At 41.9% G+C, this 17463-nt stretch overlaps 1 protein-coding gene across 1 annotated transcript in view; it reads right to left on the reverse strand.

The window, feature by feature from the left end:
* The window catches only part of LOC126320783 (esterase FE4-like), an 84777-nt gene extending 79868 nt beyond the window's left edge, over positions 1-4909 (reverse strand). The window contains exon 1 of the mRNA XM_049994121.1: positions 4803-4909. Within this exon, the coding sequence (XP_049850078.1) occupies positions 4803-4871 (69 nt within the window). The 5' untranslated portion in view covers positions 4872-4909. The remainder of the gene's footprint in view (positions 1-4802) is intronic.
* Positions 4910-17463: the final 12554 nt, after the last annotated feature.

Here is a 17463-nt window from a genome sequence, read left to right on the forward strand (position 1 = left end):
AATGTGCTGAACTGCCTTCCGATTCCACGTGCCTGCCGAACTGGAGTGGGGCTTTCCTGACCTTAGAGAAACTCTTTGCTGTTGTATTCATGCCCGTGTCAGCATTGCAACCCCCGTAACCACACCACAGGAGGGGGCGAAACTGGAAGGCTGAAAAATTGTAAGCCCACTTTGCTGCTTTCGACTACGTTGAGATTTCGTTGAAAGGTTCTGAACAGTCTATAGTGTTAGAAACATGTACTCTAGAGCAAATTTTGCGATCGTGCTCCACTCGACAGAGGTGCGGTGACGCTGACTGGCGATACAGCCCCCCAGTTTCCTTAGAGAAAGAGCTGAAACATGCGGGTGTGTCAGCAGTGATGAAGTTTGCCTGGTACGTCGCCCTGCCCTGTTGCTCATCGGAATGACAACTGTAGTTTCCGACCGCGAAATGTGTAGGAATCAACGTGCCAGGGAAGGAGGCGGTTTCATCGACAATGTTTGTGCCACCCCCTGAGACCATTTTGTGTCAGTTCTGAGCGGCTGTGTGTCTGAAATGTTTTCCTCGGCCACCCCTAAGGAAACTGAGTTATTTCAACGCTGGGCGTCGCGGATCTGACCTTGGTGGCAGAGAAGTCAAAAGAAGGTGTGATATGTAAGACGGACTGTGACAACCTTCCCATCGCGAGACAGGTCCACGGTGGCAGGGGCAGAAAGATGATGAAATTTAGTGCCAACTTGACATCAGTAGCCCACCTTACACCTCACCAGGACTCCTTAGCTCTGGATATTTCTTCGCATGTGTCCACACCTCGGTGTTGTTTGAGCATCGACGAGCCCGATGATGACGTCATAAGGCGTTGCGCTTCTGCACAGCTACCGAGGGACGTAATAGACAGCTTTGAGGCAAGTTTAAAACTTTTGCGCCGTAGTGTGGGACAATTACGTGGTTTCAAAAATTGAGCCTTTAATTGTGTAGCACAGCATATTAAGGCGTGTCATAGAGCAAATTAAGGAGTTAAAGATCAAATACATCACAAAAATTGATAGGTCACGCACTGTATATTCCATACCTATGTACATTGAAAGCTGTGTTTTTGAGCTTGAGACCAGTGCCTTGATTCAAAAAAGTGGTGAGAGATATTTATAATAATGTTCAACAGTTTTATACAGATTAGACAATGTTTTCAAGCACTATATACCTAGTGACTAGATGCAGAATATATGTGAGTCCCTGAGTATAGTAAAAACATTTAAGAAGGCTGACGAGTCTGAAGAGAAAGAGTTATCTTTTCATTGCAAAATATTAATACTTTCATTTGACTGAATATACAACGTGCTGTCTTGGCTCGTAATTATATTTGGCAACATAAAGTTTCAGTCAATCAGTGAAATACCGAAAGATGAGGAGTATCTCTGGGAAAGAGTCGATATGATTTAGAAACGTTTGACCAACACAAGAACAGAAACAATGATGCCACTGATGATTTTTTATATTAAAAAGCTAGTCGCAAGTAATGGTGGTACAGATACGATGTTGTCAATAATAGGGCACTGAGTAAGGTAGCAGAGACATGTCGGAATACCTCTAGAACGTCATGTCGTACCATGAAATAATTTTTCAGGTAAATTCAATGATATATGTGTATACTTTGTATGGAGTATTTAGCGAATATCGTCAGAGTAATGAAACAATAAATGGAAACGTCACTCCTGTTGCAGTAGTTTTACTATGTGTGTAGCGAAAATTTAGTAAGCTATAAACATTTTCCATCCATCATTTTGTGTATGTAGTCAGCTAGAAAAGTTACGTAAAGGTTTGAAATTATGTGTAAAGTTTGGTGGAAGTTGGCAAGTGCTTTCATTTTTAAATACTGGACGAATAAAAAACAGTAATATGTGCGCCACAAAGTACGCTGCCTCAAGACGAAAACACAATTTCTGGGTGTATTACGAGTCTTATTGTGTTAAACGTTTAAGATAAGATTAAACCTCCTAATGAGAAAATTGGGACAGCACTTTAAGTTTTTAAATTCGGTCAGGAGTTAGGCTGATGAAAGAGCACTGAAGAAGTCAAAGATCATTTTGTCAGTTGGTACCGTGATGGCAAATGCTTCTTCGGATTCCCAAGAAACAATCCGCATAGATTATATGGAAAAAAGCAGAACCACAAAAGGACCCTATTACGTTCCATTATTGGATGGTTTGAAATTTGCGTTGGCTGAAAAAAGACCAGGGTTTGCACGTAAAACACTTCTCGCTAACCAGGCTAATGCACCACTCCCACAGATCAGGGATCACAATGGCGAAAGAGCATGAACTGGGTTTGGAATTTGTTCCTCATCCAACCCATTCGTCAGACTATCCCCAAGTGACTTTTTGGTGCCCGCAACTTGATACTTTGGTTTGCTGGGAAGAAATTTTCATCAAATAAGGAAGTGACAGTTCCCGTCAACGAAAATTTTGTAGAGCCTGAGGAATCTATTTTTCCGATGGGGCGAAAAAGCTGAAGTACAGCTCGACCAAATATATATCCTTCAAAGTAGATTTTATCGTCCAGAAAGGTCGTTTATTTACGAAACAAACATTTTAATTACTTTTTTACCAGGCTTATCACATTACCCTCCTAGTTACTTGAAAGTAACAACAAATAATTTCCAAACCATTGACTGACCATGCCGATTGTTCTCCGTGAGCTCTTCGAACTAGACGTTTCTGAACAGAGTACCACATTACTCTCGGTCGGGCAAAGACTATAAAAGCATGCCACGGAAACAGGTTGTGTGGTATATGGAGGGAAAGATCAAGGTCCCTCATGGCTACAGAGACCGATGGCAGACGTCTGATGGGATACATACCGTGTGACAAGAGGAAGCTACAGGGATCATTGCAAAAACGAGCTTTACGTTCTTTGAGATTCAGAACTAAGAATAAATTATTACAAGTTAGTAAATCTACTGCGTTATTTCATATTACTTTCAGGTAACTAATTTAGAATCACCATGTACTATGGTCCCTTAAAAGCCCCGAAAAGACATTTATGAAACTGATGAAATGGATCAGCAAGACCACCTATCGGAAGAAGCATGGGACAATATGTTCGAAATTCATGAAGAAAGTGAACCAGTAGATTGTCTCACAATCTGTCACACAGATCTTATCACCAGGTAGCGCGATATGGCGGCATGGATAGATACCACTGAATATAACACAACAAAACCTCAAGTTATGTATGAATCTGTTGGAGTCCAAACGTGAACACTTTTGAAAAAGCGTCTCTAATCATCAGCTGAATATGAAAGTGCAAATACTTTTTTATCACATATATAATGAAACTCTAATTGATACAAAGCAACCTGACTTATACCCAAACCGTGTTCCAAGGGAAGTCATACGGACACATCGGAGGCTGCAGGAAAAGTGAGTCTAAAAACTAGGGTCTGGGTGTCCTATGAGGACCTTCCCTCATTTCCTGTAACGTGGTGGAGGGAGCGTCGGGGGGGGGGGGGGGGGAGTAGAGGCACATCTCTGCTACCCATTCGAGTCACACGGCAAATGGCTCAGTATATGCGACATGCTGTTTTATTGGCCAACTGTGGAGCGCAAACTGGGATCCTTGAGTGTAAATTGGGAGGTTGGTATTGCTACGTTCTGACGGAAATGAACGCTTCTGATCTACCCTCAGGCATTCGAAAATACATAACAACGCTTCCGTGTCATGCAACGAGAGTATCAAGACATGGTAATGGGAAAGGAAGTTGCTCTTGATATTAAGAGCAGTAAAAGAAAAGCATCGCCCCAAGCTCCCAAGCATCGCCATCTGTACAAATTTTGACATCGAGACTAACAAAGATATGATAGTAGTTCATAAAAAACCAATTATGAAAGAGGAACGAAAGATGTACATCTGAAGAGAGAAGCGCTTGGACCGAGACTCAGAACCACGTACTGTGCGATATGGCCCAGTCTGTACAGAAGACTCACTTTCAGATGCCAAAGGAGCGGTAAATACAAGTCTTAGTAACGACTGGGGAGTGGTCACTGAACCTTTAGAATTGTAGTCTGGTACCTGCCCGCCTAGCCACCGAGCCACCCACACATTTCTCCATGCAGTGAGATGTCAGTCAGTTTGGTCAGTCTCCTGTAGTAGAAACCGAACCGACTGCAGCCTTCAATCATTTGTCTCAATGCTGCATTGTTTTGAGTGCGTGTGGACTGCACCAACAAATACTCTTATCAATACACGGCGATGTGTGGTCTTCAGGACTAATTCAAGTGATTTCCAGTGTTGACTTGACTTGTATTACAACAATAAACATAACGAATTTCTCTAAAAAGAGTACTAGTTACCCTGATACGTTTGTATAGATGTTCCTAAAATTCTTAAAAATTCTGCAATCATCAATCAAAAAAAAAAAAAAAAAAACGTTACAAACATCACAAAATTGAAACGTGACTAAGTAATATGCAGCCACGTGATTGCGTGATCCACGGCAGAGCGATGATACAACGCTTTAATCACTGGCCAACTGGCAATATGTTCCTGATGTAGGCTGAAATGCTCTCTTATAAAAGTTTAAGTAATGAGTCTATTTTCAGAGTCTATTGTACAAACGTTAACTTCTCAGTACATACAGAGACCAAATTCCTCAAATATAATTTATTCCCTAACAGTATTTTACCTCATACTATTAGCTAACATCACAGCTACTTCTGTGGCACTTAAACTGCGGTGCAAGACACATAGGTTCCCTAAATTAACACACAAAATGTATTACAAAACAAAATATGCGTCATGCTTTTGCGTGACATTGTTGACTTACAAATATGAAGACCGGTAACAAAGATAGTTGAACTATGGTTGGTAAGTGAAGAGCCGTAAGAACACCCATGTTGTTCAAGAGTTGCTGTCGCTCTACGCTAACTGTGGACAACTGTGCTTAACATAAGCGCTTACAGATAAATACTCTTATCATGAGTCAAATACTCAACAGCGCAATCAAAAATATCCTCAGCCTTATCGAACTGCTGTATACAGTAACAAGAATTGTGAATTAACGATTTATTCATCCGTTTCGCATTATGTAGAACCTGAAGAAGCTAAGACTTTCATTCATATTGGAGAAACTATAACCCATTACGTAACAAAGAGGAACTGAGTAAATATCATAGGAAAATACATAGAAACAATCATCAAAGTTATTCATATGTAACAAATTTTCGTTCTATTTATAGACTGAAATAAAATGAGTGTGCGAGGTACGTTCAAATGAATAGTGACTAAACAAACGTTTAAGAAATTAAGGATATTACTGTCCCTCGTCAGTCAGTTTTTCCCATACAAAATGCCATTTGTTGTATTTCAGTCTTATTTTGTAATGCGGTTTCTCTCTACACGAAGTCTAGCAACTCAGAGGAATCAAAATATTCGTGCAATTGAACAAACTTTTGCTCACCTAATTTAGTGGAGTATGTTAGCGAACGTGAAGGCAACACTTTCGAGAAGAAACGCTAGTAGAAGGTTTTGTGATTGTTCTTTTCCAACTTAGCTTCACATTAGAGGTTTATAATTATGTCCTGTGGATACATGTGCTGATATCTCGTTTCATGTAACCCTATACATTTGTTGTTATCGGGAATATGAAAGTGAGACGTTTCTAGTCGTCGTAGTACACTGACGGATAACCTAGCAGCCAAACGTAGACTGTCAGCATTCCGCCTTTCGTTTCATTGCCAAATCCGTGAAATAAAAGATTTTCCACCACAGTGTAACCTGATAATTTAGGAAACGATTTCGCCGCCTGGAAAACGTGATAGGTTGTAAACTGCGAGCAGCTATTATAAAACGATCTTACTGAAATTTTATGGTGCGTATTCAAATGAATACAGTTGGTTCAAGTTTTAAAAAATTAACACTGAGTGGAATAATTATTAACAGCAATAACCATATGTGGGCTCGTCCTTTGAGCGATCGTGGAACCAAGGAATGTTGTATGATCAGGAACTGTGGGTGGCAGAAATATAGGCGCATAAACTTTGTCAGACTAATTAACAGGTGCTGTTTATCACCAACTTCTGTCCGATAAATTGTCCCCGCTCTCGGAAAATATTTCGCTCCCATGAAGACAAAGAAGATGAATGATGGTTCACTGCCCCATTTTCAGCCGCGACACCATACACAAACTTTCAACCAGCGCTGGATTTGTTGCTGAATACAGGAGGATGGCCTTTACTTTCTCCTGACCTTAATGCATTAGATTTCTGTGCCACTTACAACAGGTACACGTTATAGGACCATGTGTCCCATTCACGCGTCCAAATCGGAGGTTCAGCTCCTCCTCTATTCCTCAAGACAGACGGCTATCGTAGAATAGAATAGCCCGCGTGTCAATTAGAATTTGTTTCCCGACACGTTTATGGAATTTTTTATAGTTTTCAGAATTACTACATCATGTATCAATATGAGCAACGTTTTATTAAACATGATGTGTATATATGATGTAAAACAACTCCGCTAAAAGACACAGAGCACATTACGTTTTTCTTGGTCAACTCGGCTACTGCTTCCTATGTACTGCCTCATAATAAACATTTACACTACTGGCCATTAAAACTGCTACACCACGAGGATGAGGTGCTACAGACGAGAAATTTAACCGACAAGAAGAGGATGATGTGATATTCAAATGATTAGCTTTACAGAGCATTCACACAAGGTTGGCGCCGGTGGCGACACCTACAACGTGCTGACATGAGGAAAGTTTCCAACTGATTTCTCATACACAAACAGCAGTTTACCGGCGTTGCCTGGTGAAACGTTGTTGTGATGCCTCATGTAGGGAGGATAAATGCTTACTATCACGTTTCCGACTTTGATAAAGGTCTGATTGTAGCCTATCGCGATTGCGGTTTATCGTATCGCGACTCTGCTGGTCGCGCTGGTCTAGATCCAACGGCTTTTAGCAGAATATGGAATCGGTGGGTTCAGGAGGGTAATACGGAACGCCGTGCGGGATCCCAACGGCCTCGTATCACTAGCAGTCGAGATATCAGGCACCTTATCCGCATGGCTGTAACGGATCGTGCAGCCACGTCTCGATCCCCGAGTCAATTGCAGCAGCATGGACTATCAGCTCGGAGACCATGGCTGCGGTTACCCTTGACGCCTCATCACAGACAGAAGCGCCTGTGATGGTGTACACGACGGCGAACCAGGGTGCACGAATGGCTTAAGTTATTTTTTCGGATGAATCCAGGTTCTGTTTACAGCATCGTGATGATCGCATCTGTGTTTGGCGACATCGCGATGATCGATTGGAAGTGTGTATTCGTCATCGCCATACTGGCGTATCACCGGGCGTGTTGGTATGGGGTGCCATTGGTTACACGTCTCGTTCACCTCTTTTTCGCACTGACAGCACTTTGAATGGTGGACGTTACATTTCAGATGTGTTACGACCCGTGGCTTTACCCTTCATTCGATCCCTGCGAAACTCTACACTTCAGCAGAATAATGCACGACCGCATGATGCAGGTCCTGAACGGGCCTTTCTGGATATAGAAAATGTTCGACCGCTGCCCTGGCCAGCACACTCTCTAGATCTCTCACCAATTGAAAACATCTGGTCAATGGTGGCCGAGCAAATGGCTCGTCACAATACGCCAGTCACTACACTTGATGAACTGTGGTATCGTGTTGAAGCTGCATAGGCAGCTGTACCTGTACACACCATCTAAGCTCTGTTTGACTCAATGCCCAGGCGTATCAAGGCCGTTATTACGGGCAGAGGTGGTTGTCCTGCTTTCTCAGGATATATGCACCCAAATTGCGTGAAATTGTAATCACCTGTCAGTTCTAGTATAATATATTTGTCCAATGAATATCTGTTTATCATCTGCATTTCTTTTTGGTGTAGCAATTTTTATGGAAAGTACTGTATTTAACTTTACTGATTTCACATAACGCTATCAGCTATCTAGATACTGGAAAAGACAAAACTCTAATGTAATGAAAGTGGCTAATTACTTTTTGTTGTAATATACAGTTACATTTACTGGTATTTTGTCTTTTTGGAAGTTGAAGTTGAACTCGTGATTAGAGAAACAGTTAAGCTCGTACTTAAGTTCATGAAAAATCTCATAATTCTTGAAAAGTGGCCAGCAGTGCAAAAGTTAACTATAAATGCATCATTAAACTGTGTACTGCAACACTCGTGGTCCGAGTACTGTCAGTTCTTGAAAAGTGATCAGCAATGTAAACGTTAATCGGATATGCAACATTAAACTGTTTACTGCAACGCTCGTGGCTAGAGCACAGTCTGTTCTTTCAAATTTAAGAGCTCAGTCCAGTTAGCAATTATACAAGCAATGTGACTGCGAGAAAAATGTGAAATATAAATAACTACCATTAATGCCCTGTCTGAAATGTATTTCAGTGTTAAAATGTTAATTTTGTCACAGGTAAATTACAGATTGCCTACCTGTTTGCGCAATGAATAAATGCTGTGCTGATGCTATCTCTAAACTACTGCAGCTGCTGCTGCTACGCAGGTTAAAAAATAAAAATTCAAACTACTAGCAACACGACGTGCAATTCATGCTTTAAATTACAGAGACATTCACGAAGCTTCCGTGCTAATAAAACTCATTACTGCAATGAACATTGTCAATTAAAGTTCTGTTACTTAAAAGTTCGCCAAAGTAAAATTATATATTTTCTTAGCAAGCACGGAGACAACAAGAAGAATTGCACCACAAGATGATTGTTCTCTCTCTGTCTCTCTCTCTCTCCAAGACTGCATTCCACTCACAAAGCAAACGTTCTACTAACAGTCTCACGCAGCGCAACATTTTTGACAGTGATGTTGCCCACTTTTACTCAGATCCTATTGAAGCTTTACTTTGTCGCGTGACATACAAAATACAACCAAACCTACAATTTTCTGTACGAAACAAAACCCTTACAGTAATACGAACAAGTTTGGAATGTAGACATACGCAAAATCTGCAGCAATAACTGGGTAGGTTTTTAAGTCGACCGAACAGGCTCGAAATCATAAACACATGCAAGGAACATACAAAAACTGGAACAAAAACGCAGAATATGAATCTGGTATAAATCTAATCATAGAATGACGCAGTGTTACTAATACTGACATTCGGTACCTCAGGTTTCATGTCCTTCAGATATCTTGTTTGCATAATGAGATGTATTATTTTGCTGACTACAGCATTTTGCTATCGCTGGTTTTCCAGCGCTGAGGCGTCTTTCGTCCTGATTCTTGGAGCACCTCCTGTTGTTTTTAGTTTTTTCAAGTTCAAAATGGCTCTGAGCGCTATGGGACTTAACATCTATGGTCATCAGTCCCCTAGAACTTAGAACTACTTAAACCTAACTAACCTAAGGACATCGCACAACACCCAGTCATCACGAGGCAGAGAAAATCACTGACCCTGCCCGGAATCGAACCCGGCAACCCGGGCGCGGGAAGCGAGAACGCTACCGCACGACCACGAGCTGCGGACTTTTCTCAAGTACATCAACATTCACATACAGTCATGTCCACATACAGTCATGGAAAAAAGTATTCATACATCGCCTTTCATTAATAATAACTATGTTTATTAACACGAAAGATCACAACTTGAAGTGTTACTTGGTAAGCTAACAATATGGGGTTTCCTTCGAAATCTGTACGTACAGGGTCCTCTAAAATGCCTCTTACAGCCTTCTAGGACTTGTAGAAGCGACTGAGTGGATAATAATTTCCACTGGAGCCTATGCCCGCAAACGTACCGTTTCCGTGCTGTAACGATTTGAAAACAAGTTGGTAAAACAGCTGCATTTACAAGTATTTCCAAAGAAATGAAAGCGAAATTTAATCACTTTTCACAAACACTGTTGTTTACAGTTAATTTAGTTGTGACGTGTCTCCCTGGAAAACCACAGTCACGCCTGCTGACGGTGAAGGTTCCCCTTCGTAGTAGCCGTTGCGTAAATGTGAAGAAAAGGGTACGCGATGCCGCCGTACTTAGTGAAGAACGGTCTTGAAAAAAGAGATGAACAGCTCTTCCATTACCTTTAGCTTGGCCGTACGGGATCATGTCGGTGTGTTGTGTCAATGTGTCCTCATTTTGTGCTTTAACCCTCACAGACACGTGAATGAGACTCGAATCAGCTGAGAGATATAGCATAGACATCAAATGACGTCAGCCGATCGGACGTAAACACCCCCAATTATGACTACCCTGTTTCATACCTACCTTGCAAACATGTATTCAAACGGCTGGGTTCCCATTCAAAATATTGTCTATTCAATCCTCTTCATAAGTCCTAGAAGTTTGTAACGGGAATTTTAGTGCACCCTGTATAAAAGAATGAACTAAATTAGCCTTTTGCAATAAGTAAATAACAGCTTTCTACCACCTCGCTTCACACAGTGGGGGAAAAACTATTCATACACTACTAGAAATGTTAACATAGAAACGGCTAACGAGCCACTTGCAGCAAGGAACGGCTCTGCGTGGTAGGCCGCACCTTACGCATGTTGGTTTTAATAAGCGGTGAATGCCCGTGGAACAGCAAAAAGGGATACAAAGAGAAGGGAACAGCTGTAGAGGTTCAAATGGTTCAAATGGCTCTGAGCACTATGCGATGTAACTTCTGAGGTCATCAGTCGCCTAGAACTTAGAACTAATTAAACCTAACTAACCTAAGGACACCACACACATCCATGCCCGAGGCAGGATACGAACCAGCGACCGTAGCAGTCATGCGGTTCCAGACTGAAGCGCTTAGAACCGCACGGTAACAACGGCCGGCCAGCTGTAGAGGAAACGCAAATAATTATCTCCCATAATGAAGCCGAGAAAATCATTTTCAGAAATAGCTGATCTTAGTGGAAGAAGCCGAACAACTGGGATGCCAATAAAACTAATGCAAAGATAGCGAAATATGTTAATATGAATGGTCAAAAAAGATCCTATATTGACAACTTCAGCATTGTCTGCACATGTTAACGATCCGCTTGGAAAGGAAACCATACCAAGGGCTGTTCACTATATTTTAAGTAGTGCATGCCGGCCGCGGTGGCCGTGCGGTTCTGGCGCTCCAGTCCGGAACGGCGTGGCTGCTACGGTCGCAGGTTCGAATCCTGCCTCGGGCTTGGGTGTGTGTGTGATGTCCTTAGGTTAGTTAGGTTTATGTAGTTCTAAGTTCTACGGGACTTGTGACCTAAGATGTTGAGTCCCATAGTGCTCAGAGCCATTTGAACCATTTTTTAAGTAGTGCATATTATGGAGATAGAGAACCTAGAAGAAAATCATACATCAGCAAGAAGAACATGAAATTGTGATTTAATTTTTGCCGAGAGCATATAAACAAGAAGACAAGTTTGTGGGACAAGGTACTGATCATAGATTAAAGTAAATGCAATATATTTGTATGTGATGACAGAATTTCGGTGTGGAGACGACCAGATATACATTCAACCCTAGTAAAGCGCAGTGACGAAGGAATTATGGTATGGGGCGGTACGACTACATCTGGTGCTGGACAACTTGTTTTCGTAGAAGGTGGCATGGATAGATATCAGTATTTAACTATCCTAAAGTAAAATCTTTCATGTGTTAAAAGCTAGGGGCTTAGATAGAGATTACTACTTTCAACAACACAATGGCCCCTAGTATACAACGGTAATTGTTCGTCTGCCGTTGTTCTCCTACACTGTTCATATTCTTTAATTTTCAGCACAGAGATCAGACCTAAGCCCGTTGAATATCTTTGGATTAAGCTTGAAACAATGGTCATAAAACATGAAAAATGAGGAAAGACTGGTCTGAAACAATGTCTACAACGAAACTCGTGCATTCCATGCCAGAGCCGTTCAAAAAGTGGAATGCCAACAGTGTCATTATGTACATGCTCATTGTAACTTCCTTTTGTATGTATGATTACTTCTTTCCGCAATTGTCACCGGAACTGGTACATAATTTTTGTACTCTTTTAACAGAAGACTAATTTATTTCATCTTTTTCTATATACAGATAAGAAATAAGACCTCTTACTGTTAGTTTACCAAATAATATCTCTGGATGTGATCTTTAGTTCTAATAAGTAAAGTTGTTTTGCATGAACAGCAATGCATTCATATTTTTTCCATACACAGAAAGCCAGCGTTTGGTGCGTGGTGGGTGATATCGTGTACCACTAGTAGTTATTTCCTTTACTTTTCCACTAGGAAATAGCGCAAGGGAGAAACGTCTGTCTACATCCCTCCGTACGAGCCCTAAGTTCTATTACTGATGCGAGATGCATTATGGCGACTGAAGTATCGTTCTGCAGTCAACTTGGTTTGCCAGTTCTCTAAATTTTGTCAATAGCATTTCTGGAAAGGAACGCCACGTTCCCTCCAGCGATTCCCACCTGAGTTCACTAAGTATCTGCATAATACTCACGTGTTGATCAAACCTAGCTGTAACGAATCTAGCACCACGCTTCTCCATTGCTTCCATGAATTAGTTTAATTCGACTTGGTGGTAATCACACATACTCGAGCAGTAGTCAAGAAATGTGTTTCGTAAGCGGTCTCCTTTTTGGATGAGCTACAATTTTCTACAATTCTGCCAGTAAACCAAAGAAGACCACTAACCTTCCCTCGAACCAAACTTACTCCTGCGTTCCACTTCATACCAGTTTGCAGTGTTTTCAGTGGATATTTAACGGACGTCACTGTGTCAAGCAGAACATTACTGTTGCTGTATTCGAGTATTACACTATTACTTTGTTACTCATTAGCAATAAGTTACATTTTTATACATTTGGGGCTAGCAGCATACAAGGAATTTTGTCGAAGTCATACTACATCCTCCTAAAGTCGGCAGCAGAAGGACTTCTTCAACAGTCTGAAAGCCGAAGGCTTGAAAAGTATCTAAGCCGAAAAACTGTTCGGCTCTCGGACATTAACGACGACCAAGCAGCGACATCTTGAGCCTTTTTTGTACATTATTTTCAGTTCGCAAAGGGAATGGAGTACCTTGCTTGGAATAAGAACAGAGTCCTGTGCAGCAGGTCTCATGGGTGGCGCGCCCAGTTTTTTTGTATGTAAGATCGTTGGTTAACGAGGTACAGACACCGTGTGATAAGAGGCCAGTTAATGGTAGGCCAGATCAGCATCTGCCTTCCGATTTCATTTTATTGGCTTTCAGGCCGTGCTCACTCACCCATCTCGACAGTGTAATGACAGTTACGACGATACGAAAGTTAATGGCAACACAGCACTCAGTATCCGTGAACGTATAGAACTACGTAAACAATTTTTGTAAACAAGTATTCGCTGCAACTTTGGGCTTGGCTGTTGCCACCGAGCGGCAGATGATAGTGGCGGTGGCGATAGGGGGCTGCGCCGGCACCGAGGCGACAAGCGTAAGCCATGTGTCAAATGGTTCAAATGGCTCTGAGCACTATGGGACTTAACGTCTGAGGCCATCAGTTCCCTAGAACTTAGAACTACTTAAACCTAACTAACCTAAGGACATCACACACATCCATGCCCGAGGCAGGATTCGAACCTGCAACCGTAGCGGTCGCGTGGTTCCAGACTGTAGCGCCTAGAATCGCTCGGCCACCCCATCCGGCAAGCCATGTGTCCTATCTTACCACAACGAGTTACATTCCTTGTCCGAGAAAGGACACTGAGCACCAGAATGCTTAATATCGAGAACATCCCGAAGAAATCTGTGTCATACGCTGCGTGGGAACTGAACCCGTGACGAAGTATGTACTCCGCATGTCTACATTTACACCTATATGACTGCTCTGCAACTCACAATTAAGTGCCTGGCAGAAGGTTCATCGAACCACCTTGAACTATTTCTGTACCATTCCACATTCGAAGAGGGCCAGGAAAAACGAACACTTGAATCTTTCTGTACGAGCTCTATTTCTATGATTTTATTATGATAATCATTCCCACCAATGTAGGTCGATGTCAGCAAAAAAAATTTTACACTCTGAGGAAAAAGTTGGTGCTGGAAATTTCACAAGGAAACGTACGACAACGAAAAACACCCTTGTTTTAATGACTTACCACCGAATTCATGTATACTATCTGTGGAGCTCCCTCCCATACATCGCGATAGTACGAAACGAGCTTTCCTTTTATGAACTTTTTCCAAGAGCTGCTTAGATCCTGTCCGACGCGAATCCTACACCGCACAGTAATACTCTTGAAGAGAACGTACAAGTGCAGGCAGTCTTTTAGTCCTGTTGCATTTTCTCAGTGTTTTGCCAAAAAATTGTTGGTTTGGTTTGCTTTACCCTCAACATTATTTGTGTGACAGTTCCAGTTAAGGTTATTCGTAATTGTAGTTCCTAAGTAAGTATGTAGTTGAATTTATAGCCTTTAAATCCGTGTGATTTATCATGTAACCGAAATTTAGCGGATTTCTTTTGGTACTCATGTGGATGACATCACACTTTTCGTTATTTAGAATCAATTGCCACTTTCCGCACCATATAGGTATCTTGTCTAAATCGTTTTGCAATTTATTTTGATCATCTGAGGACTTCATAAGACGTTAAATGACAGCATCATCTGCAAACATTTTAAGAGTCTTATTCAAAAGCCGGCCGGAGTGGAACAACCTGAACGAGTGTCGTTGGACGTCCGCCACGAACAAATTCAACGAACAATATAGAACAAAATGAGATAAAAAAGAATGAGTGGCAGTGCGGTTCTAGGCGCTTCAGTCTGGAACCGCGTGGCCGCTACGGTCGGAGGTTCGAATCCTGCATCGGGCATGGATGTGTGTGATGTCCTCAGGTTACTCAGGTTTAAGTAATTCTAAGTTCTAGGCGATTGATTACCTCAAAAGTTAAGTTGCATAGTGCTCAGAGCCATTTGAACCATAATTCGTTTACATAAAGTGGGCCAGGAACTGCTGAGGCCCTATAACACATCCTTGGGGAACGCCAGATATTACTTCTGTTTTACTCGATGACTTCCCATCATTTACTACGAATCGTCATATTTATGTCGGCAAGTCAAAGATCCAGTCCCACAACTGGGACGATAGTCCACATGCACGCTATTTGAATTCACTTGTGAGGTACGATGTCAAAAAGCTTATGGAAAACTAAAAATATGGATTCCATTTGGAATCCCCTGTCTATATCACACATTACTTTGTCAAGAAAAAAAACTGGAAATCGACGTTAGAGATATGGGTCTGTAATTCAGAGAATTTTTGGGTACTGGTGTGGCCTGTGAAAATTTCCATTCTGTAGGTACGGTATTTTCAACGAGCGATAGATTGTATATGACTCCTAAATATGGAGCTATTTTATCAGTATAATCTGAGAGGAACCTGACTGGTATGAAGTCAGGATCGGAAGCCTTATCTTTATTCAGGACCGGTGGTCTTGCCTTTATTACGTGATTTAAGATGCTTCGTTACACCTAGGATATCTACTTCTATGATCCTCAGGCTCTCGGTTGTCCATCATTTAAAATAAGAGACGCTGTTAAGAGAATAATATACTACAGCACTTTCCGCAGACGAGGACATGCGTGAAAACGAATCACCGACTGAGGGCGGTTTAACGTCCGCCTGTAAAAGACAAGAGATACAGAGCTTACGTAAATAATCGTATTACATAAAGTTTGGATGTAATAGTGAAAATAATAATATTTAGTTCATGTACACAGAAGCGCCAAAGAAATTGGTATAGGCATGCGTATTCAAATACAGATATATAGGTCGGTCCATTGATAGTGACCGGGCCAAATATCTCACGAAATTAGCATCAAACGATAAAACTACAAAGAACGAAACTCGTTTAGCTTGACGTGGGAAACCAGATGGCGCTATGGTTGGCCCGTTAGATGGCGCTGCCATAAGTCAAACGGATATCAACTGCGTTTCTCTAAATAGGAGCCCCCATTTTTATTACATATTCGTGCAGTACGAAAATAAATCTACATGTTTTAGTTGGACCAGTTTTTTCGCTTTGTAATAGATGGCGCTGTGATAGTCACAATCGTATAAGTACGTTGTATCACGTAACATTCCGCCAGTGCGGACGTTATTTGCTTCGTGATACATTATCCCTGTTAAAATGGACCGTCTACCAATTGCGAGAAAGGCCGATATCGTGTTTATGTATGACTATTGTGATCAAAACACCCAACGAGCGTGTGCAGTGTATGCTGCTCGGTATCCTGGACGACATCATCCAAGTGTGTGGACCGTTCGCCTGATAGTTACGTTATTTAAGGAAACAGGAAGTGTTCAGCCAGACGTGAAACGTCAACCACGACCTGCAACAAATGATGATATTTAAAAAGTGATGATATTTAATAAAACGCAGTATCCATTTGATCTATGGCAGCGCCATCTAGCGGGCCAACCATAGCGCCATCTGGTTTCCCCCTTCAAGCTAAACAAGTTTCGTTCTTTGTAGTTTTTTTCGTTTGACGCTTATTTCGTGAGATATTTGGCGCGGTCACGATTAATGGACCACCCTGTATAAACAGGCAGAATACATCGCTGCGGTCGTAGGCAACGCCTACATAAGACAACAAGTGTCTGGCGCTATTTAGATTTAAGACAGTTTGAGCGTGGTGTTATAGTCGGCGCACGAGCGTTGCGTCACAACATGTCCGAGGTAGAGATGAAGTGGGGATTTCCCCGTGCGACCGTTTCACGAGTGTACCGTGAATATCAGGAATCCGGTAAAAACTCGGGCATCGCTGCGGCCGGAAAAAGATTCTGCAAGAAAGAGAACAACGACGTTTGAAAACAGTCGTTCATCGTGGCGGATGTGCAACGCTTCCTCCAATTCCTGCATTTTTCAGTGCTGGGCTATCAAGTGACAGCGTGCGAACCATTTAACGAAACACCATCGATTACACAACTACATGCATAGCGCTACACATGGGCTGCCTAAAATCGCAATACAGCTCACAACTTGACGATGCGATACAACTGGTGTTACCCTGCTGGGAAAAATTTCACAGTACCACTAGTAGCAGACGCTCTCAAGCTCTACCCTCATCTACAAGATGGCGGGAGAAAGGGCTGGTGTGGAGGGGTACAATCCTTAATTTTTTTGGTAGGACATATATTCAACTGACGACATCCTGGTGGTGGACAGAGAGGAGTTTAACAACCTATTACCTATAAGCATACAGTTGAGGACTGTATCTATCGCAGTTCTACAATCACCGTGCGGCCCAGGTAATCGAAGCCAATACACGCAACCACAACTGATGGGAAGTACATTATAGTTACACCTCAAAACTGACATTGAAAAAAAAAAACAGCACTCGTAATGAATGGGTCATAATGCGAACATGTACTGGGGAAAATCGTTGTCCGAACGTGTGCAGAGGGGACCGCAGCTGAATGTGCGTTCCCCTCAACGTAACAGTCTTATTGCTGTCTACAGTAGCATGATCACTATTCTGGTAGCATTCCTCTTGC

This window comes from Schistocerca gregaria, chromosome 2, assembly GCF_023897955.1.
Source record: "Schistocerca gregaria isolate iqSchGreg1 chromosome 2, iqSchGreg1.2, whole genome shotgun sequence".
NCBI classification, from domain to species: Eukaryota; Metazoa; Arthropoda; class Insecta; order Orthoptera; family Acrididae; genus Schistocerca; species Schistocerca gregaria.